The sequence below is a fragment of the Rhamphochromis longiceps genome, linkage group LG3, assembly GCF_057381845.1.
Source record: "Rhamphochromis longiceps isolate RC_006_pf linkage group LG3, R_longiceps_female_GT1.1, whole genome shotgun sequence".
In the NCBI taxonomy this organism is placed as follows: Eukaryota; Metazoa; Chordata; class Actinopteri; order Cichliformes; family Cichlidae; genus Rhamphochromis; species Rhamphochromis longiceps.
Window position 1 is genome coordinate 6,510,525 of NC_140559.1, and position 24,777 is coordinate 6,535,301.

The following is a 24,777-nucleotide window of genomic DNA, read 5'->3' on the forward strand; positions in this document are numbered from 1 at the left end:
TCGTACGATGGTCTTTCGGTGCATTTCAAGGTCCTGTACCCATCCGTCAGTAAACTGTACCTGGGCTTGTTGCAGTGACCTGAAGTTACTAAACTTCATGAGTGTATGCACTCACTCCAAGAACCGTATAATTATAAATCTGAGCATGGTGAAAGTTGGGCAGCACGCTGACGTCTTTTGTCCCTCTGTGTGCTCGTAAGGTTCTGACCCTTTCACTCCTTTGATTTTTCCTCGTATCTTTTCTTTGTCTTTTCGTCGAGTCTGTCTTTGTACGGACCGGCATTGTTCTCCGTCGTTTTGTACATACCTTTTTTGTGCGGCAAAGAAAAATCAAGAAGGTATTGGAACCGGAGAATGAACGTTTTGCGGTGCTGCAATTGCAAATGCTTGTATTTGATGCGGTACTTGGATTGTTTTGCCAGGAGTTCCCGGCATGCAATGCGCAAAGTCACGTGGTCTGTCAATCGCTATAGGAAAAACCATAAAGCCTTTGCATGAAAACAACTGCTTTGATGTACACTGCCTTGTTGGTATATATGTATCAATCTAATAAAGTTAAACCTACACCATTCTCCCTATTCGGGATTTTAAACAGTACATAGCGGAAACAAAAAGACTGCTTGGTAGAGTTAACCTCCTGAACTATCTACAACACATGGTAGAAACCTGAAATTAAGACCAAGAACACTAGAGGTGAGACATGATCATTAATTAATATTAAAATTAATAAATGACAGATTTAGGGATATTTTCATAAAGTATTTATTTACCAAAACAATAGAAAACAGCATGGTAGCACAATATATTTTGTTAACACAGCAACCTTTAAATATGAAAGGAGACAGAGAAAGAAAGGTGAGAAAGAAGAATAAGAATAACACTTAATTGAGTTTTTGATGGCATTTTACACACAGTACTAATACAGTATCTAGAAAATATGGGAAAATACTGGCATCATATACAGTACTTACTTCTGAAGAAATTATATGGGACCCTGAAAAACAGGACACAAGTGAAAGGACAAAGAACTGTGAATGGCAATTGATGGACTTGCTCAGATGATCACAGTACTGGCATCTTTATTCCAGAAAGGAATTAGAGAAATCATATACACTAGTACTTACGTTGATGAACTTAAAAAGTTGAATGGTCTCGAACCTCTTAAACAAACAATGTATGATCAGACCCTGACAAACAGGACAGAAAGGAATAAAGATTAGATGAATATTAAAATCTATAAAGGACAGATTATAATTGAATTGTATCACCAAAGACTATTCACTCATCAATAAAAGGTCACCTACAACACTTCCACAGCAGCAACACTGAACATATCTTAAGACATGGAAACCTTTATGAAGTGAAAGGACAGACAGTGAAGGTTGAGAAAGAATTGTACTTAATAGATTTTTTCAGACGATGACAGTACTGGTATGCTTACTCTAGAAAAATGGTTGAATCATATTCCATATAGTACTTACTTAAAATGAACACACTTCAGTCCTCCTAAAATGACTGACAGCATCTGAAATGAAACAATGACAGATTAAGACTGTAAGAATATATGTTTATAAATGCCTAATACTCCAATCTCATATTTATTCTATCTATTAAGATGGACAAATTCTAAGCATTTACCAATCACTTGACTTGTTTGAAGTGAAGGTAGATACTAAACGTATTCATTTAGGCAATAACAATAAAGCTGAATTTAATATTAACAATAGATAATTAGGAATGTTTTGCTCATTTTTATTTCACCTCACCAGGTTACAAAAGGAGCTTTCTCAGCAGGTCACTCTTCTCAGCTACCCTGTCAATGACCATGTCAGAGTCCAATGACATGAGAATGTCCTTTTCAGTGGCCATCAGCATAAACATCTCCAGCTTGTTTGCAGACAGGCTGCTTCGGAGTCTGCTTTTAATGAACTTGAGTGTAGAGAATGTTCTTTCACAGGCAACCTGAGTGAGGGAGAGGGTCAGCAGGTACTTGTATGCCAGCCCAAGGAGACGATAGGCATCAGACAGCATGTTGAACCGCCTGAGTATTTGATAGCAGCACAGTGGGCAATTTTTGCAAGAACCACAGCTTTCGGTCACAATTTCACTTTCTTCGTCCCATTCTTCAGATCTGTCCTTTGCTGTTCTGGTCGTGTACTCATCTACATGTGATGTCTTAAGCCTTTCCCACTGTTCAGCAAAACGTTTCAGTTCTGACTGAAGGTTATTAACTGTAGCCCTGCTGTCAAATTTAAGTAGACAGGCGCTGAGGTTCTGAAATGCATTACTTGGAAGAGAAACTGTTCTGACCTGGCTAAACTTCCTGGGGTCCAACCATGCCAAATCGGCAAGAAGAGGGCCATGTATGACAAATCGTCTGTGGATTGCTTCAATAACTGTCCAGGATGATGTTGTGCACTTTCACCTCATATGATTTCTCAGCATTGATTTGCAACTCATCTTCAGGCATCTCTCCGGCCATGCCTTTTCTCCTTTTGGCTCTCTTTTTAGGTAGTTCAGCCTCCACTTCCATGTCTGTGTTGTTCTCCCTCTCCTCTAGTTTTTGATTTGTCTGTTTCACAAATGTGTCTGCAGCTGTCTTCACAGTTGGAAAGTCCCTGGCAATACTTTTGAGGCCATCTTGTGTGGCAGTCACCATATGATGGGCAGAGAGAATGTCCATCCCCTTTGACTGGAGGTACTTTGACAGAGGAGTTGTTGCTCAAACACTCTAAGAAATATCTGTGCTGTTAACACAGTTTCATGCCTCTTTAAAGCCTCGTGCTTTGGCACAAACAGCTGGCTTTTCTTTTTCCCTCTTTTCAATGGCTTCCATCGTCAGCACTACATCAACGAAGAGGCCATCATCTGGTTTTCCAAAATGTCCAAAGATTTTCTGGAGGGCATCATGCTTGGCCCACCACCGTGTCTCACCTATTGGACTGAGGCGTCTGTGTCTTGTGTTTTCGGTTTGTTTCTCCCACAGATTAACCCTGTGATAGGACTCCTTGATGAACACAGCTATGTCATTAAGTAAATTAAAGAGTGATCCACTTTCAATGACACTTTGTGTTGTGTCAGCAATCACAAGATTAAGTATGTGTGCATAGCACCACACATGCACATGAGTTGGAGACTGGGCAGTCATAAGTGCTGAAAAGCCTTTGTACTGGCCCTGCATATTTGAAGCACCATCTGTTGCATTCCCAATGCACATGGCCTTGTCTAGATTCAGATGCTCTAAAACTCCGGAAAGCAAGTTTACAAAGTACTGCCCCGTGGATGCTTCGCACCTCACTATGGAGACAAGCCTCTCCTGCACAGACTCAGTAACATACCTGATGATTACTGAACACTGATCATAACCTGTGATGTCTTGGGTTGTGTCTAGCTGAACAGAAAACATCCCAGCTTTCTGGACATCACTGGCGATGCTCTCTTGAAGGAGATGGCCAAGTGCATCAATCACTGAGTTGACAGTTGTTTTGGAGAGTAGGGTGATGAGAGATCCTCTACCTCTTGATCCACTGGTCTGATGCAACTTCTTGCTTTTTTCAATGCAGTCATTCAAATGTTCTCCAAGGCACATATCATACTTGCCTAATAACACAATCAGTTCCAGAAAGTTACCATGATCGATGGTGTTATCACCTAAAGTGTATGCAGCCTCATTCTCCACATGCCTATAGCTGAGTCCCCTCTTCCCAAGTACTTTGATCACATCCACTATACGCTCTAAAACTTGCCGTCTCTTTTTCACTTGTGCTCTGTGAGCTGACAACTGACTGCCAGCAAACAAGCTCCTGATGTTGCCTTTTGAGCACCTTAAGAAAAAAGCTTCAGCACAGGTCTGGTGTGTATTGCTCTTTTCATGCTCCTCTGTGCGCAGATGTATATGTCGCCAGTCACTCATGCCTGTTATAAATGTGCTGGTGTCAGTCAGCCTTGCAAATGCCAGACACACAAAGCAGAACAATAAATGGCGTTCTTTGCAATAAGTAAGCCACTTCCTGTTGGTGCCATCTTTACAGCTGAACACCCTCATCACAACTGCACTGCTACTGTTCTGCTGTGGGTGGTAATCTAAGAAGGCCTGTAATATGGCAGGTTCAGGGCGAGCAAAGTAATCGATGCCCTGGCTCTCACTCTCCTGCTCTTCCATCTCTCTCTCTCCTGCTCTTCCATCTCTCTCTCTCCTGCTCTTCCATCTCTCTCTCTTGCTCTTCCATCTCTCTCTCTCCTGCTCTTCCATCTCTCTCTCTCCTGCTCTTCCATCTCTCTCTCTTGCTCTTCCATCTTTCTCTCTTGCTCTTCCATCTTTCTCTCTTGCTCTTCCATCTCTCTCTCCTGCTCTTCCATCTCTCTCTCTTGCTCTTCCATCTCTCTCTCTTGCTCTTCCATCTCTCTCTCCTGCTCCATCTCTCTCTCCTGCTCTTCCATCTCTCTCTCTTGCTCTTCCATCTCTCTCTCTTGCTCTTCTATCTCTCTCTCTTGCTCTTCCATCTCTCTCTCTTGCTCTTCCATCTCTCTCTCTCCTGCTCTTCCATCTCTCTCTCTTGCTCTTCCATCTTTCTCTCTTGCTCTTCCATCTTTCTCTCTTGCTCTTCCATCTCTCTCTCCTGCTCTTCCATCTCTCTCTCTTGCTCTTCCATCTCTCTCTCTTGCTCTTCCATCTCTCTCTCTTGCTCTTCCATCTCTCTCTCCTGCTCTTCCATCTCTCTCTCTTGCTCTTTTATTTCTCTCTCTTGCTCCATCTCTCTCTCTTGCTCTTCTGTCTCTCTCTCTTGCTCTTTTATTTCTCTCTCTTGCTCTTCCATCTCTCTCTCTTGCTCTTCCATCTCTCTCTCTTGCTCTTTTATTTCTCTCTCTTGCTCTTCCATCTCTCTCTCTTGCTCTTCCATCTCTCTCTCTTGCTCTTCCATCTCTCTCTCTTGCTCTTCCATCTCTCTCTCTTGCTCTTTTATTTCTCTCTGCTGCTCTTCTGTCTCTCTCTCTTGCTCTTCCATCTCTCTCTCTTGCTCTTCCATCTCTCTCTCTTGCTCTTCCATCTCTCTCTGCTGCTCTTCTGTCTCCTCTGTCACAGACTTCTCCACTTTTGATGATAAATCAGCTGGTGCAACATGTAAGGATTGGCACAGTTTGTTAAGATTTTGAGAAGTTTGAGAAACTAACCTTAAGCATAAAATAAAATTTACTATCAGTAACTTCATAGCACCCGCCCAGCAGTATATAAACTCCGTCATGCTAGTTACGCTGTACGAGTTATTCTAAGCGACTGTATAAAGTCACCACAACGAAAACAAACTACAACTAAAATTAGTTTCTATCTGACACAGATAGACAGCAGGTCATAACTTCTTACCTGAAGTTCAGTTCCTCTGCCACTATGACCGGCGGCCGCCTCGGGTCTCTCCTCCTCCTGCCTCCCCTTTCCTTCATCCACCTGCTGGCCTCCACCACTTGCTGATCTTGCTAAATCTATGGAAGCTATGCCATAGCTACCACCAAACAATTCAGTAATTTTCACACATTTGGCAGCGTCTGCCTGAAGGGCTTGTTTCTTTTTGGCCCTAATTTTTTCGGCACCTCCTTTCCTTTTTTTGTTCTCCATTTTCTTTAGTTCGTCTATAAGATTGCTAAACAAGGGGGAGGGTGCATCCGACCTCCTCGGCTGTAATTGGTCCAGCCCAGAGTCGATCATGACCAATTCGCCAATCCAACGCCTTTCATTGTTTATACCCTTCCCAAAAAAAACCAAAAAATCGCCAGCGGCCCACCGGGCAAGTGCCCGGTATGCACGATGGCCAGTCCAGCTATGAGGGCAGGGCTGTGTTGGTCTGAGACTGTAGACATTAAAAAGTCCACAGGAGAGATGGTAGCTGATTAAACAAGTGTCATGAGATAATAACAAAATGCAAAGATTGGTGACAGCGCTTGGAACCATAAGGCAACAAAAACTGTGAGAAATAATTTAGGCTCTGCCTGTGAATCACTCTTTGCTTCTCTTCTTCCTTCCATCCCATCATTTCATATATCACTCTGCACTTGCTGTCTATGTGAGAACAAGGCACAACTTGCTATTGCAATAAACTATAATCTAATTATCCACACCTAACAACTCCAGCACTTAATCTATAATAAAATGATGACAGAAAAATGTTATAGCACTGCCTTTAGTAGCCTCACACAGCTCCTGCTGTTTCCTCCTCATGTCCTTACCAGCCATGTCTGCACAATGTTATATCATGAGTAATATTTTTTTTAAAAATCCATCTAAATAAAACACACACATGCACACACAGTGACATTTTAGACCTTCTTCAGAATACTGTATATACTGTGGGGATCACTGTGCTGATCCAGAATCCTTACATTATTATTTATTACTAGAGCTACAATAATAAAGCAAAGAGGAGGGGGAAGTAATAAATATGAAATAATGTATTTATGATGATTCCATTTGTTTCACTATCCACTCTGTGCAGGGCAAAGCTTATTACATTTTTAAACTGTAGAGATACAATCATTTTACTGCTGTAACATCCAAATGTTGTCTTATTTAAAATATAAATCTAATATAATCTGCTTCTTAATGTATGTTCTTTAAAATACAGCGTGTGTTTTTAATATATTATAATTATAATAATGCATAATTATGTGGACATGCATATTAGATCGTTTTTAGTGAAATATAATCCCTCCAGAAAGGCAGGACAAGCCCGGAAACTTGCTTTAAAACTAAATATGTTCCCTAAAACGGTGACAGAGCTACAGACCCATGACAGCCTTACACAGGTAGCCAGCAGCTATGACCAGCACTACTTGTGCAGTTAATAAAAGGACAGGTAATGTTTGTCGCGCTGTTGCACACACAGCACGCTCGTTTGTTTCAGTTCGTCAGTTGCAACAAGACAGCTTACCAACGTGTACGTAATAAGCTAACACTCCTGTGTGCTACACACTACAGTGTGCGCTGTACAGCTACTTACTGGTTTTGTCGCATCAGTCTGTGTCTCTGAGTTAACTTGTGTTTCTCCTACAGCTCCGGATTGCTGAAAATGCGCGTGCTCTTTGTGAGCTCGTTCCCGGCTCGTAACCAGCGCGTTCTGCCGTCAAGGGCGATCATTGGTTAAATGTGATCATGTGACTGATGCAAGCCAGATCCTTTTATTTAGCAAAACTGTGATTAATAGTTAAATATTATTGTTGAGGGGCACAGACAGGACTCCGCACGCACACACACATTAAAAAAATAATAATAATAATTAAAAAAAAAAAAGTTGCCTCAACAAAAGGGCACCTTGGGCACCCATCAGGAAAGGGGCGGGTGCTCAAGCCCCTCTAGCCCCCCCCTCTGCACGTGCCTGCTGTTAGGTTAATTGTGCTGATCCTCGGGTTGGGGGATTTGTGTTTGTACTGGAGCGCAAAATTCAAACCAATGGAAGATGGACAACAAAAGTTCAAAGCCATCAGGTGCTCAGGTTAGAAAAAAGAGAAAAGATGCAGGTAAGCAGACGTGTGATTGGATAATGGCAGCTCATCCTGAACCAATCAGACTAAACTCCAAACAATACATTATGTTACAGATTTTAATATTAATTAGTCATTGTTACTTGTTGATTTGTCCTTTTCTCATTGTGTGACAAATTATGACGACTGTTTGGTAGCTGTTATTGTCTCTCTCTCTCTCTTCATGTGTGTTTCTCTGGTGAAACAATAGTTTTGTGTTAATGTTAGGGCTGCACGAGTTTGCATAAAATGAGAATCACGATTTTTTGCTTAGAATTGAGATCATGATTCTCTCATAACAATAAATAAACATAAAACAACAAATGTCTCACGTTTTGTTGTTGCAGCAAAATGTTGTCCTGCTTGAAATTCCGTCTCCACCGTTGCTCGACGCTGCGTGTACAGAGCAGGTAGTGCAACAATAGAAAAATAGTTGCGGGACGGCACTGTGTAGCGTTTGTCTAGGGTGTTGATCGTTTTCCTAAATCCCTCGTTTTGCACAGTGTTGATGGAGCCATATCTTTGGTCAGGTGATAAGTGATAGCCTCCGTAATGTCTTTGTGCCTGCGGGAGTTCGACGTGTATAGGGAAGCGCTGTATAAGGTTCCCGTTATTGATGTTTGGGTGGTTGACCGGGACGGATTTTCTCCTGTCACTTTCTCGTCATCCCTGACGTGCTCTCCGTTGTTGTTTCCCTGCTAATTTTAGCATCACACGGCACAGCTTCTGTATCACGTGGTATAAGGCTCCGCCCTTGTCATTTGTTGAGCAGGAAGAGTGAGCGCTTGTTTTCATGCAGAGTACGTCCCGGATCAAAATGTGAAGTTTTACAAATCACCACTTCTTTAGTGAATATCATTTCAGTCTCAGACAATCTCGTTTCTCTTACAGAGGTTGAATGCACCTTCTGCGGATGGCGGTACCACACAGTGTGCGTGGACTTCCCCTGCACAGAAGGCAACTACAAATGCTGTGAATGCTAAATAAAGAGAAACAAATGATCCCTGTTGTCTTTGCTTGATGATTGGTTTGAGTCTTGACAATCCACATTGCTGGCGTTGCATCTTTCAATGCCAGCAATGGCAGGTATCAGTGCTCAAACCTTTTGTGTTTGTTTCCAACAAGTTGCCCACCTCGGGAAACAAAAATGTGTTCTTTTACTTGTCAGATGAACATATGAGACACTTTGACTCTTCAGTGCAGTGTGGAGCCTAACAAAGATCTGTTTTGTGTCCCAGCTGATCAGCAGGAGGAGGAGAGTCTGACGGAGCAGCAGAGGAACATTTTCAGCTACTTGGACTCAGCTCAGCCACTACAGAGGAAACAATGAGCTCAACACAGAAGGTGACAGACAGAGCAGGACCATATGACCAAAGATATTTATCACCATATACAGGGAGTGCAGAATTATTAGGCAAGTTGTATTTTTGAGGAATAATGTTATTATTGAACAACAACCATGTTCTCAATGAACCCAAAAAACTCATTAATATCAAAGCTGAATATTTTTGGAAGTAGTTTTTAGTTTTAGCTATTTTAGGGGGATATCTGTGTGTGCAGGTGACTATTACTGTGCAGAATTATTAGGCAACTTAACAAAAAACAAATATATACCCATTTCAATTATTTATTTTTACCAGTGAAACCAATATAACATCTCCACATTCACAAATATACATTTCTGACATTCAAAAACAAAGCAGCGACCAATATAGCCACCTTTCTTTGCAAGGACACTCAAAAGCCTGCCATCCATGGATTCTGTCAGTGTTTTGATCTGTTCACCATCAACATTGCATGCAGCAGCAACCACAGCCTCCCAGACACTGTTCAGAGAGGTGTACTGTTTTCCCTCCTTGTAAATCTCACATTTGATGATGGACCACAGGTTCTCAATGGGGTTCAGATCAGGTGAACAAGGAGGCCATGTCATTAGTTTTTCTTCTTTTATACCCTTTCTTGCCAGCCACGCTGTGGAGTACTTGGATGCGTGTGATGGAGCATTGTCCTGCATGAAAATCATGTTTTTCTTGAAGGATGCAGACTTCTTCCTGTACCACTGCTTGAAGAAGGTGTCTTCCAGAAACTGGCAGTAGGACTGGGAGTTGAGCTTGACTCCATCCTCAACCCGAAAAGGCCCCACAAGCTCATCTTTGATGATACCAGCCCAAATCAGTACTCCACCTCCACCTTGCTGGCGTCTGAGTCGGACTGGTGCTCTCTGCCCTTTACCAATCCAGCCACGGGCCCATCCATCTGGCCCATCAAGACTCACTCTCATGTCATCAGTCCATAAAACCTTAGAAAAATCAGTCTTGAGATATTTCTTGGCCCAGTCTTGACGTTTCAGCTTGTTAGAATTAGAATTAGAATTCAACTTTATTGTCATTGCACATGCACAGGTACAGGGCAACGAAATGCAGTTTGCATCCATCCAGAAGTGCTTTAGTGATATAGATATATTACAATATATATTAGCAATAGTATAGATATGTAAGTATATTACAGAAATGGGTCTATTATGGTATGTTATAATGTACACGGTATGAAGTATGTTGTGAATATGCTATAACTATAAGTATGTACAGGCTGTAGTGAGTACAAGCTATGTACAGGATATAAATATGAAAAACTATACAGAATATGAAATAAATAACTTTACAGAAATCTGAGATATACAGCTATACAGAAATGGGAACTATGCAGGTTGTAAACAGTTGTAGGATTAAAGATTATCGAATGTACAGAATGATTATTTACACAGAGCTATACAGTAGTGCAGTTAAGATAAGTGAGGGTGTGGATAATTTCTACAGAGGCTATATAAAGTGCCAGTGGTTGTGAGTGGTGGTTCACTCCATGTTATTATTGTGTGTTTGAGGGTCCAGGGCCCTATTTCAGGAAGCCGGTTTAGTGCAAACTCTGAGTAAGTATACCCTGAGTTAACGAAAACTCTGGGTTTTCAGTTTCACAAAGCGAGTTCAGATGAAGCCTGAGTGAGTTACTATGACGACACTCTCCGTGAAGCTAACCTGCTCCCTAGCAGGTTTACTTCAACTAACCCTGACTTTCTCCGCCTCTTTGTCGGAAACCTGACTGTAGGAAGTGTCAGACATGGCGTGCCCCTTCCTTGAAGAGCCAGTAGATGTTGAAGCCCAAATTCTCCGCAGAGCTCTCCGCCGGGAGAGAGTGATTAGAGCGCGTTTGGACATTTTATCATTTCCTGATGATTTTCTGTGTGAACGTTACCGTTTTTCAGCACAATCTATAATTTATTTGAATAACATCCTCAGGCCTAATATTGCTCATGTGACACATCGCGGACATTCTCTCAGTTCTGTACATATTATTTGTATTGCACTTCGGTTTTTTGCAAACGGGAGCTTTCTGTATAATATTGGTGACGCTGAGCACGTTTCCAAGGCTACCGTCTGTCGGGCAGTCAGGAATGTTACAGTTGCACTGAAACGTCTCCTGTACTGGTTTGTGGTGTTCCCCGGTCACAGACCCACAAGATTTATCAAAGAGGGATTCCACAAAATTGCAGGTATCAGGATGAACAAAACTTAATTCATGATGTGGTGATACTTGAACTACTACTTAAATTTTACATTTATTTTCACGGTTCCCAGGCGTGATTGGCTGTATAGATGCACTCACATTCCAATTATTGCTCCTTCAGTAAATGAAGGAGACTATGTGAACAGGAAGTCTTTCCACAGCATTAATGTACAGGTACATAGTTCCCTGTAGCATTTCAAACTAACAAATTATTTCATTATAGTAATGGATGCTAATTTGTGTTCTCTGCACTGTGAAGATCATATGTGATGCTGCCAACATTATCACAAATGTGGAAGCCAACTGCTCAGCCTCTGTGAGTGGTGGTGGTGGAGGACCCCCACCTGTTTTTCGGGCCTCCGCTTTTTTTCTGTTGGCTATAACGGGTCACATTTGAGCATACAGAGTAAGCAAATATTTACTTGTAATGTGCTCAGATAATTTCAATAAGTGCTTACAGAAAGAAAATTAATGTAGCCTCTAACTGCAATCGATTTACATCGGACAAACAGACCAAGCACTATGGCTCATAATACAATTACACCTTACCTGTTTGGACTATATTTTTATATTTCATTTTTACTTGCTGCCAGGAACGTTTGGGGCCTGTTGGGTTGCACCTGCGCTCACATCACGTCACAAAATAAAATGTATAAAATAAAAAATGAAATATAATAAAATAACGTGTTAAATGGGTGGAAATCCCTAGATCAATGTTTAAATTAACACTCACGCATTGACTCTGTCGGCTATGTTTTGCCATGCATGCTCCCTGTCTTTTGCAGCTGAGGCTGTGTTACTTTTTTTCTGCAAAATTTGCATGTTATCGGCATATGCTGCCATCAGAATTTCGGCCTCAAGCGCTGTAAAATACATTGACCGCACCTTCTTTCCCTCCGTCTCCATGGTGACTCGCTTAATCTGTGCTCCACTAATCAGGGCTTTATGTATCCTCGTGCGTGTGCTTAACTTGGGGTTAAAGCAACTCCGCGTTGACTGAACTACTTGTTATCAGCTTTTCTGAAACCGAATATTCCGAGTTGGACATTTCGGGGTTACTCAACCCTGAGTATCATTTTTCACTCTGTGTTTTCTAAACCGGCTTCCTGAAATAGGCAAGGCAAGGCAAGGCAAATTTATTTGTATAGCACAATTCAACAACAAGGTGATTCTAATAGGGTACAGTTGTCCATTGTGGGTGTGTGTATGTTGAGTCCATAAGTTAACGTGGGTCAGATGTCAGGAGGCAGAGTTCAGGAGTCTGACAGCTGTGGGGAAGAAGCTGTTCCGGTACCTGGTGGTCTTAGTCCGGAGGCTCCTGTAGCGCCTCCCAGAGGGCAGGAGGGTGAAGAGTCCATGTGATGGGTGACTGGGGTCTTTGATGATTTTCCCAGCCCTTTTCAGACACCGCTTCCTGTAGCTGTCTTTTATGGCAGGAAGTGGTGCTCCGGCGATGCGCTGGGCAGTTTTCACGACCCTCTGCAACGCCTTCCGGTCCGAGGCAGAGCAGTTCCCGTACCAGACTGTTATACAGTTGGTCAGGATGCTCTCGATGGTGCAACGATAGAAGTTCACCAGGATGTCTGAGGACAGGTGGTTCTTCCTCAGAGTCCTCAAGAAGAAGAGGCGCTGGTGAGCCTTCTTGACCAGCTTGGAGCAGTTGGTCGACCAGGTGAGATCCTCGGAGATGTGGACTCCCAGGAACTTGAAGCTGCTCACACGCTCCACAGCCGTCCCCTTAATGTGGATGGGTGGATGTGGGTCAGCATTCCTCCTGTAGTCCACGATGAGCTCCTTGGTCTTCTCGGTGTTAAGCAGCAGGTTGTTTGTGTCGCACCACTCAGCCAGACGATCCACCTCCTCCCTGTAGGCGGCCTCATCGTTGTCACTGATGAGGCCAATCACCGTGGTGTCATCTGCAAACTTAATGATGGTGTTGGAACCATCAGCAGGTCTGCAGTCGTGGGTGAAGAGGGAGTAGAGGAAAGGGCTCATCACACAGCCTTGTGGTACACCGGTGTTCATTGTGATGGTTGATGAGCAGTGGTTATCCAGCCGGACATATTGGGGGCGATTGGTCAGGAAGTCCAGTAACCATTTGCAGATGAGGGAACTGATGCCCAGGTCTGTCAGTTTCCTGATGAGTTGTGAGGGGTGGATTGTATTGAATGCTGAACTGAAGTCTATAAACAGCATTCTGGCGTAGGTGTTGTTGTTGTCCAGGTGTGAGAGGACAGAGTGCAGTGCGATGGAGAAAGCATCCTCTGTGCTCCTGTTCTGGCGGTATGCGAATTGGTGGGGGTCCAGGGTGGGGGGGAGACAGGATTTGAAGTGTGCTAGGACCAGCTGCTCTAAGCACTTAGTGATGATGGGGGTGAGTGCTACTGGGCGGTAGTCATTGAGGCAAGATGGGTTGGAGTTTTTGGGTATCGGGACGATGGAGGTGGATTTGAAGCAGGCCGGTACCACAGCGTGGGCCAAGGACAGATTGAATATGTCTGTGAGCACTCCTGCAAGCTCCCCAGAACACGCTCCAGGGCTCTAGAGTGCGACCAATTTGGTCGCAAATGCGACCAAATTTTTCAGTGGTGCGACTAAAAAAAAAATATTTGGTTGCACCTGTGCGACCAACTGTTCGGGTAGCAAAAAAAAAAAAAAAAAAAAAATCTGCAACCTTCCCTGTGGTCAACAACAGACACACATTTTGCCCCTATCGTGGACTAAACCAATCAGAGATAGTCAGGGGCGGGACCTCTCTGATTGGCCGTGGTCCAGTTGAAAGTGCAGGTGGAAGTGGGAGGTGAGTAGCTTGAATAAAGCGATATCAATTCATTAAATCCTGAATCGACTTTTAAATATAACTGTGTTTTGCCAGAAACGCCAGATTCTCAGATTAAAGCTCACAAAACCAGTTCAACAACAACCAAACAGCAGATGAGAGCAGGTACACGGATTCCACACAAAGAAGTAAACACAGCACAGACCCGACGCATCAGAATTAACTTTGTCTTTCTCGGCTTTCTCACCCGACGGCCCGTAGACGGACACGCTGTCGGAGCTTAGCGATCCTGATGCGTCCGGTCCACGCTGTGTTTACGTCTTTTTGCGCTGATTCTGAGCTGCAGGTTTTGTCTCTCCAACCAAAATTCACCGAGCTGAATTTTGCTGTTTTGCTTCCACGACTATTAAAATCGCACTTCATGCACAGCTAGCTCTCTCTATCTCTCTCTGTACTTCAAGAACAGTTTCCCGTCTCCAATCTCTGTTTTCTGTATTATTCATTCGCTTATTACCCACCAGTCTACCGTTGTTTACAGCGCTGCGGCTGCTGTCTTTTTCTTTTCTTTTTCTTTTTTTCACTTAAATGACCTCGAACAAGAAAGCCTGTTTTTTTCTGTTGTTCAATACTGAAGAAATTTAAACTTTATATGCAGAACATTGTAGAATATTTTAAGGTTATCTGCTATAGAAAGCCAGACCAGGAAAATCTCCTTCATGTTTTTCTGTGTTTTATTCTCAGTTACTTTCACACAAAGGCATCTGCTGTGATGCTCACAATTCTGATGAAGTCAGTACTGATAAATGATCAGAATTATAATATTTCTGACTGTCTGAGGCTAAGTTGAATCGAATCGGGACTTTGAAAACCGGAATCGAATGGATTATAGAAATCAGTGATGATACCCAGCCCTAGTGAGCAGCCTAGGCACGACAGAAGTGGATGTAGCTGTAATAGGAAAAGAACTATTGCTAACTTTTCTGTTAAGGCCTGATCCTTCTGAAATTCATAGCCAGTGCTCTGACACGGTGTCATCAATCTTTGAATGCTGAAAAAGCACAGTGTATCCAGAAAAACACATTATATTATATAAATTATTAGAAAATTTGTGTGCGCCTAACTTTTGTGCCGGTACGCCTAACTTTTTAAAGTTAGGCGTACTGGTACGCCCATGGCAAAAAGTTAGTCTAGAGCCCTGCGCTCTGAGAACACGCCCGGGGATGCCATCAGGACCTGCAGCCTTGTGGACATTGATCCTGTTCAGCACCGCTCCTACATCGGTGGGGGAGAGAGTCAGAGGTTGGTGGTCTGGCGTCATGTCTGCTTTGGTTGTGGTTGTGGGGTTCCCTCGCTCAAAACGAGCATAAAAGTTGTTGAGCTCGTTGAGGAAGGAGACATCAGAGGATGCGGGGGAGGGTTTGGTGGTCCTGTAGTCTGTAATGGTCTGGAGTCCTTGCCACATGCGTCGGGGGTTGGAGTTGGAGAAGTGTTCTTCTACCTTCTTTTTGTAATGGTGTTTGGCTTTTTTGATGCCCTTCTTTAGATTAGCCCTGGCTGTGCTGTAGGCGTGTGCATCTCCTGACCTAAAGGCGGTGTTGCGGGCGTTCAGGAGGAGACGAACATCCCGGTTCATCCAAGGCTTCTGGTTGGGGTACATGGTGATCCGTTTCTGGGTGGTGACACTGTCTGTGGTTTCGGAGATGTAATCCAGTACAGATGAGGCGTACTGGTCCAGGTCTGTGTGGGTGAACATATTCCAGTCTGTGTTTTTAAATCTGTCCTGGAGCACTGCGTCTGTCCCCTCTGGCCACACTTTAATTGTCCTCACAGCAGGTTTCACACGTTGGATGAGTGGTGAATACCTAGGTGTGAGGAACAGGGAGAGATGGTCCGATTGTCCAATGTGGGGGAGGGGTGTGGCTTTGTAGGCTCCAGCCAGGTTGGAATACACATGGTCTAAAGTCTTGTCTCCTCTGGTGTGGCAGGAGACATGTTGGTGAGAGGAGGGAGGAGGGGAGGACTGTCTTTAAGTTGGTGTGGTTGAAGTCGCCAGCAACAATAAAAGCAGCTTCGGGGTGTTTGTTCTGGTGTTTGTTAATGGCTGCAGAAAGTTCTTTCATGGCCAACCTAGCATTAGCGTCGGGGGGGATATACACGGCAGTGAGTATGATCGAAGTGAGTTCTCTGGGGAGATAATAAGGTCTGCATTTGACCATTAAAAACTCCGCATTAGGTGAGCAGTGACTCTCAGTAGTAGTGGAGTTCATGCACCAAGCATTGTTAATATAAATGCACAAACCTCCACCTCTGGTCTTGCCGGAGTCATCTGCTAGCCTGTCGGCTCGGTGTGTGTGGCATCCTGCTAACTCGATAGCATTGTCCGGGCAGCTGTTGTTCAACCATGTTTCGGTGAAAAACATGACATTTGAGTCCATAATCCGTCTGTTGTTAGTGATGGAGACCCGTATCTCATCCATTTTGTTTGCCAGAGAACGGACATTGGCGAGGAAAATACTGGGTAAAGGCAGCTGGTGTGGTGTTAGCTTTAGCTTAGCCCGTAGCCCTCCGCGCCTACCTCGCCTTTGTTTACGATCTCGGCGCCGTCTGCGTGCACTTCCGCCCGGCCGGGGAGAGTGGGCAGCCTCCGGTGTTCTGGAGATCTCTGGGATGAGTCGGAGATCGGCGATAAAACTGTCGGAGTTGTGAGTCCAGATGTCCAGAAGCTCTTGTCTGCTGTAGGTCAGCAACGCACAGCAATTCTGGACGAATAATCCGGTTAAAAGTAGATAAAAAACCGCTAAATAGCAGATTCTGGAGAGACACTGAGCGTCATCTTGTGTGTCTTGTTCAGTGGTGGTCGTCTTTCAGCCTTTCTTACCTTGGCTCTGAGTATTGCATACGTTGTGCTTTTGGGTACTCTAGTGATGTTGCAGCTCTGAAATATGGCCAAACTGGTGGCAAGTGGCATCTTGGCAGCTGCACGCTTGACTTTTCTCAGTTCATGGGCAGTTATTTTGCGCTTTGGTTTTTCCACACGCTTCTTGCGACCCTGTTGACTCTTTTGAATGAAACGCTTGATTGTTCGATGATCACGCTTCAGAAGCTTTGCAATTTTGAGACTGCTGCATCCCTCTGCAAGATATCTCACTATTTTTGACTTTTCTGAGCCTGTCAAGTCCTTCTTTTGACCCGTTGCGTAATAATTCTGCACACCTGATATAGGGTGTTGATGTCATTAGACCACACCCCTTCTCATTACAGAGATGCACATCACCTAATATGCTTAATTGGTAGTAGGCTTTCGAGCCTATACAGCTTGGAGTAAGACAACATGCATGAAGAGGATGATGTGGACAAAATACTCATTTGCCTAATAATTCTTCACTCCATGTATACATTTGAACATTTGCCATAACGATGTAGCTGACGATAGAATTGACACGAGACAAGCAGCTGTTGTTTATGTGCATTAAAGTTATATAAAAATGTAACAGTGCAAATGCAAATTCCTCGCTGACAGTTTAACCAAAAGGCGTTTCCAGTGGAAACTGGCCGACACATCCTGAGCATAACCATGTATAATATCCACTCAACTTCAGAAGAGGTTATACAGTCGTGGCCAAAAGGTTTGAGAATTGCATAAATATTGGAACCTGGAGAAGTTGCTGCTTAAGTTTTTATAATAGCATTTTGCCTGCACTCCAGAATGTTATGAGGAGTGATCAGATGAACTGCATCGTCCTTCTTTGCCATGAAAACGAACTTAATCCCCAAAAAGCCTTACCACTGCATTTCATTGCTGTCATCAAAGGACCTGCTGAGACCATTTCAGTGATCGTCTTCTTAACTCAGGTGAGAATGTTGGCGAGCACGAGGCAGGAGATCATCATGGCTGTATCCCGATTCAGGTTCTGCAGCTTTAAAGTCCTCAAGGGCCGCGAACTCAAAGACCGCTAAGGCCGAAGTGCGAGGCTCGTAGGCTCGTGAAATGGGACGTCTAGCGTCCGTCGCGCTGCCCTGGTTGCCTAGCAACCATGATACTAACAGTTATTTATATATATATACATATTTATATATATATTTATATAATTTCTGAGAGTGTATCATGTAACACTATAGATCAACTTAGCTCAGAATATATAAAGCATATAAACAGTTACAGCAATATGATGCAACAAACACAGCAGCTACTGATCCAAAATACTCAAAGCTTCATAGAACTGAAACCAACATTTATTTTTAGCTCCATCCTGCTGCTGATACAGACTTTAGGTTTCTGAACATTAAACTTGTTGCTGCCTTTCATCGTGTGTAACTTGAAGGCCCTGAGTACTTTCTCCCACACTGGAAACACTGGGATGATCACATTATTTGAACATTACCTAATAAGACTGATTCAGCACAGACAGTTATGTTAAACTTTCCTAGCAGTCCTTCACAAACAGGGAACAGTCTGTCTATTCTCTCCATCTGTCAGCTGCTGCTTGCTCTTCCTCCTCCTCTTCCTCACACACTGCTGAGTTTGTCCTGGTGGATCATCAGGGCTGCAAAGCCTCACAGATGATGTGCAGCAGTGGCTCCCTCAGTCTGTCCTCACTCTGGACACTTGCAGTCGTCACACATGGAAATCAAATGTGTGATAAGCTGCAGGATTCAAACACAAGTGTAACTTATAAACACATGTTCATACTTTTATTCCACAATCAGAGAGAAAGAAACAGAGAGAGAGTGCAGGACAGACAGACAGGTGACAGTCTCAGGTGTACACACTGCTACACAACAGCACAGAGAAGCAGGATTTAGTGTTTGTGTTATTACGAGTGTAAACAAGAAGAGTTCCAGATGGTGCAGTGGACACATGTGTGACTGCTGTGATTAAAGCATCTTTCTTTCAGCTTAACGAGTGAACCGTCAGCTCGTTCAAACACACGTTAAAGTGCGTTTGGCTCGACACCAGCGAACAGAGGCAGCAATATAACACAGCTAACATTAACAGTGCAGTGAATCCTGCTTGTGCCGTGATGTTCAGGACTGCAAACCGAGCAGCATCACTGACTTTCAGCTTGTTGTGTTTGTGGATATATGACTGACTTTAATTATCCACAAAATCATCACATTCTCTGTCAGATTAAGGTCGACTATTGAACGGCGTATATTTTAAAGGCTTTAAAACCAAGTTAACGCTGAAAGTACAAACATCACTAATGTCACATAACTCTGCCGACAAGGCATAGCTATGGCTATGAAATGCTCTTTGTGTATCACTTCTTCATTATGAAAGATGTCATTAATGCACTAGCAATGTCTCATCTGGAGTATTGTTCAATCATTTGGTCAGCAGCTAATAAGACAGATCTTAACAGACTTCAGTTAGTCCAGAATAAGGCGTCCAGATTAGTGTGAAGATGTTCATACTATACTAATATTGATAAAATGCATAATAACCTTTCTTGGCTTCCTGTACAGGCTAAAATATTCTATGGCTTACTTGTAGTTCTAAAGAAAGCAATTCTGTTAAACACACCACATTTATTCTGCTCAGCTGCAGTATCCAGATGAAATACATCATCATATTACACAGTTTTCAACAAGCTGCAATTTAGTAAATGCTCGAGTTAAAAGTAACATTTTGTAAAACTGTTACATTTAGAGCAACTTTTAAGTGGAATAAGTTGCCTTAAAAAATTAGAGAATTATTCAAAACTTCAATGAACACTTAAAAGCCGATTTACAGAGCTTTTAGTTGTTGTAAATATTGTAAGACATGATTTGTTTTTGAAATTTGTGTAATGTGCCTCAATGTTATTGATATTATTATTATTATTATTGATTGCTTATATTTGAACAATTGTGAAACCTCACTGTGGATGTAAGAGTGAAATTATGTGGATATCTTGAATCCACTTTATTGTGTAATATTTTATGTGAGTATTTGACGGAAGACGAGCAACATCTGTTGTGGAAGCTAACGGGGTTCCTTTAGAATAAACAAACATAGGATTTATTATCACTGAATAATTCTGTATAAATCTATACAAATTATAGAAATATGTAATAGGAAACAACAAAATGATCTAAATTATAAAATAATGTGTGTGTGTGTGTGTGTGTGTGTGTGTGTGTGTGTGTGTGTGTGTGTGTGTGTACAATCAGGAAGGATGGGCATGATTTTAGTGTTTGAACAGTCATGAATTATCTTTAACAGCAGGTTGGATGTAATGTGTTAGAACTACCAGCAGGTGGGGATAAGAGACCTTTAAGGTGTTTGGTGCCACGCTCCACCTTCAGGTTTAAAACTAGTGTTAATGGAGTTTGAAGGTTGAGTTTGTTCCATGACTGCATTTCACTCACTGCCTCTGTTTGTATCTCTGTCACTGCAGGACCAACATGGAGCCAGAAGTCAGCGCTCTCAGGAGGCCGACAAACCTCACAGAAGAAAGGGAGAGAAAAAACACACCTGTGACGAGTGTGGGAAGGGTTTTACTGTGAGGGCTTCACTAAAACGGCATCAGGTCATCCACACTGGAGAGAGACCGTTCAGCTGTGACTTGTGTGGGAAGGGTTTTACTGTGAGGGCTTCACTAAAACAGCATCAGGTCATCCACAGAGGAGTTAAAGCGTACAGCTGTGATCAGTGTGGCAGAGCTTTTACTCAAAGTAGCAACTTACAGAGGCATCTAGTTACCCACTCTGGAATTAAGGCATACAGCTGTGACGAGTGTGGGAAGGGTTTTACTGTGAGGGCTTCACTAAAACGGCATCAGGTCATCCACACTGGAGAGAGACGGTTCAGCTGTGACTTGTGTGGAAAGTCTTTTTCCTTGAAGGATTCCCTAAAACAACACCAACTCATCCACAGTGGAGTTAAAGCGTACAGCTGTGATCAGTGTGGCAGAGCTTTTACTCGCAGTAGCCACTTACAGAGTCATCTAGTTACCCACTCTGGAATTAAGGCATACAGCTGTGGTCAGTGTGGCAGAGCTTTTACTCACAGTAGCCACTTACAGAGGCATCTAGTTACCCACTCTGGATTTAAGGCATACAGCTGTGACATCTGTGGAAAAACTTTCAGCCAGAGAGGGAGCCGAAATATACACCTACGCATTCACACCAGACATGATGTGTACTGCTGTGAACAGTGTGGCAAACAGTTTACAACAGATGCACAGTTACAACGACACATGTTTACCCACACTGAGGAGAGACCTTATCAATGTGACCTGTGTGAGAAGACTTTTAAATCTCCACGTCACCTGAGACGACACCAACAGATCCACACCAGAAAGAGACTCTACAAGTGCAGCTACTGTGAGGTATGTATTTATATTGTTATCTTGTCATTTTAGCCTGACTGTTTGGAACAACTCTGCTCATTAAACTGTGTTAGCATGTTAGCAATTCTACTGCATGGAAAAGCACCTCTGAGTGATTATTCAGATTTTCCTTTCAGTTATGATTTTAGTATTACTGTAGTATTATGGTGGTAGTATTGTAGTTATTGCAGCCCAGTAAACTGAGTGTGTTAACTGAAACAGTCAAATGTAGTTGGACGTCTGCAGAGATGCTCTTTATTTCAGGCGACGTTCAGGATACGAATGTTGAAGGACTGACTTACACTGTCTTTGTGTCTTTGTTTAGAAGCAGAGCGACACAGATGGATCCAGTTCTCAACCCTGTCATCACTGTGGTGGTGGGAAAGACTTTCATTGTGACCTCTGTGGAAAAACTTTCAGTCGGCAAAAGACCCTAAAAGTACATCAACGTAGACACACTGGAGACAAACTGAAATACTGCAAAGAATGTGGGAGAAGCTTCACCACATCACATCGCTTAAAACAACATGAACTGATTCACAGTGGGGTTAAAAAGCACCTCTGTGATCAGTGTGGGTCATCCTTCACCACTGAAGGTGAGCTTAAAAGACACAAACGAGTCCACACAGGAGAGAAACCACACAAGTGCAGACACTGTGAGAGAAGCTTCTCACAGTCAAGTACTCGTAACAGGCATGAACGTGCACACATGGAAGGAAACTACAGCTGTGACCAGTGTGACAAGAGCTTCAGGAATCTCAGTTCATACTCTGCACACAAACGATCCCACGTTACTAATAAACTGTTTCACTGTTACCAATGTGCCCAAACATTCACCTCATTGTCTGCTCTGTGCAAACATCAGCGCGATCACTCAGGGCTGAAATCACTCCCATCACTGGATCACAGTGAATCTGAAGACACAGAAAGATCCTCTGGTTTCTGTGTCAGACTCAAAAAGCTTGAGATCAGGCTCCACAGAGTTCAGATAGAATCATTTAAACTTGTGTTGAACTGAACTGGTTGCTGGGCTGAACTTCTACATAATACAGATCTACATGGGATCTTCTTTTCTGTGTTTTACTGAGTCAGTTTTGTCCTTTTTTCTCTGTCCTGGTTTTGCTCGTCTGTAAATGATTGAAACTCAGTCAAATAGTTCATTGTTCTCCAGCAAAACGTTTTGGAAACTCATGTTTAACCTTTAAAACTCTGACATGTTTTAGCACACAAGGCTTCATCGGGGGAGTTCACTCATGATTGGACCATGAGAACAAAGGTTTGTAGTTCTTTCAAAGAGAGTCTTGGAGATGTTTGATGTTTCTGTTTTTCTGAAACCACCTGAAAGAAAAACTATTTTTCTTGCTTTATGTAGTGTGGAAGTTTTTAATGTTTCTTCATCTGTGATGTTCTTGAATGTGTTCACGTGAAGATGGTACAAATAAACTGTCCTTTCAGCTTTAGCTCCTAATTTATTCATTATTTATGGATGTAGCACAGCAGCCGTCTCTTGATTAACACATGGAGGGCTCGGGATCTGATGGTGTCGTCTCCCTAATTTGCCCACTCAGTAAATCTCACTCATGGCCAACAAACTGAAATAGACCTTGTTTCCCTGCTGGATAGTGATCCACTGTAACTCTGCTCCTCCTTCCTGTTTAGGATTTCTGTGGCTGAAGTAAAATTCCCTCCATCCATCACTTATCCCAGCTAACCCAAAGTGAAATAAAGTTTTGCTCGTCTTAAAAAAGCATTACAATAATGGGCATTACCAATGCAAACTGAATGATACAGAAGATGAAAGAAGAGACTTTGATCAGTTAATAAAGCTCATGATCTGGATTCATTGTGGCTGCTACACAGATACTTCTGGGTCACTTCTCTCAGTTAGGAACCTTCCTCACCAAACTGACTGTTGGACCACACCCCTGGTTTCATGAGAAATTGTTTCAGCCATGATTTCTCTTCCTGTATTTCAGAGTAAAGACTGAAGTGACAAATGGAAGCATGTTTAAAAAACACAATGTGAGAGAGACGTTGAGGTCCTTAGAAGTTACCCTGGGTTTTTCTGTCACCCTGCTAGATGTTACACACCTTGTTATTGGACTGATTTCTACTGCTGGACTACTCCTGCGGAGAGTAACAATACTCTTACTAATTAGCTCCCTTTCACACCTTTGGGGATATTTATTTTTGTGTTTGCAGCGCTGTGAGCCAGAACAGCGAGAGAAAAATCTGCAACAGCGACGAGCCGAATGCTTACGTGAATCGCAGCAGCTGCACATGTGCTACGCTGAATTAGAGGATATCTTTGCTCTGGATTTCTATTTCTACTTTTTCATTTCTATATGATTCTTCTTGCATCTAAACAAAGATGATTCAATTTGCTAAATGTTGATGGCTCTTCGTGCTCAGGTGTAAATGAGACGTAATATTTGCTCTTGGTTTGGTTCTCCTGTACAGAACCTTGCAGTACAACAGAAACCTAAAAACATTATTTGTAGTTGTTATTCTTAGTTGTTCTGCTGCCTAAATACCACAGGGTCTGATTATGAAGTTATTGAGCTGCACATACTTTACGACCTGCTTAATTTCGAGGTCACAGCATCTGTAGAGCAGCTGGAACATAATGAAGTCTACAAGGTTAAAGTTTTCTCTTCAGTTATTGTTCTTTCTGCTGCTTGGTTTGATGGATCTGAGAGCTTTTGTTTTTATTGTTATTATAATTATCATTAATATTTTACTCTCTAGAAGCTTTAAAATAGTGTTTGTGTTTGAAAAAATTGATTTAAGAATTGAACAGAAACATCTGTCCTTCTGAAAATCGCCCAAAGGCACGGAGACAAAGTCAAAGGATGCAACCTGTAACTTTCTCTTCCTTCATGTCAGGACCATCATCCATGATTTATATAAAATGCATATAGCAACAGTAGCACTTTAGTTTGGACTTTATGATTTCTGTAACTGGAAAATATTATTTTGTTTAAAGACAGAAGTGACCGCATAGTTGCAACATCAAAGGGAAATATTAATTAATTAGCATCAAGTATATTTGTTGCTTAAGCGTTTGCACTATAACTTAAGTAGGATTATAACTTTTAAGGAAGGAAAGATTTCAGATATTTAGTTCACTGCTTCAGTTATTTTATATGAAATTAAAACATTTACGTTGGTCAAATATGATGCTCTAAATCAAATAAAAGTTTGAAAATAAATGATGTATTTTTAAATGCTGCAACAAATGTTCACAAAAAGTAACTATAATTAAAACCAGTTAAACAAAATCAAATGTTTGAATCATGCTTAACCAAATGCCAGGCTGGAGAGCTGAACCTAAAGTATACGTAGAAAGATTTCAACATGTGAGCAGTTTTTAATGTTTTTATCACATATAAATGTCACAGCAGTGGGTCCTGGCCCAATGCTTTGTGTTTTTGGTTTTCTTTGACTCTTGTTTTTCTTGGTTTTTGTTCTTCTTATTTATCAGGCTCTCAGTAATCTTAGTTCTCCCTCCCTCAGTGTTCATTTCAGCCTGTGTTTAGTTTCTGTTCCCGTGTCCCACGTTTCATCGTTTCATGTCGAGTCAGCCCTGTCTCTCTGTTTCCTGTGTCTCCCCAG

At 42.5% G+C, this 24,777-nt stretch overlaps 1 protein-coding gene and 1 long non-coding RNA gene across 7 annotated transcripts in view; one reads left to right on the forward strand and one right to left on the reverse strand.

Moving 5' to 3' along the window:
- LOC146672673 (uncharacterized) overlaps positions 1-22,622 on the forward strand; it is a 128,970-nt gene extending 106,348 nt beyond the window's left edge. For 3 of the 6 annotated variants that reach the window (XM_085388135.1, XM_085388153.1, XM_085388143.1), the window contains exons 3-4: positions 20,230-21,162; positions 21,488-22,622. In XM_085388135.1, coding sequence (XP_085244261.1) covers positions 20,230-21,162; positions 21,488-22,180 — 1,626 coding nt within the window. In that variant the 3' untranslated portion in view covers positions 22,181-22,622. Of the gene's footprint in view, positions 1-8,747; positions 8,854-20,229; positions 21,163-21,487 lie in introns of all 6 variants that reach the window. The other 3 variants (XM_085388126.1, XM_085388118.1, XM_085388159.1) reach the window with 2 other exon arrangements.
- LOC146672678 (uncharacterized) lies at positions 856-1,611 on the reverse strand. The gene is made up of 3 exons (XR_014908338.1): positions 1,482-1,611; positions 1,125-1,187; positions 856-994 (listed from the first exon to the last, which is right to left on the reverse strand). It is a non-coding gene; the product is annotated as an uncharacterized LOC146672678 (long non-coding RNA).
- Positions 22,623-24,777: the final 2,155 nt, after the last annotated feature.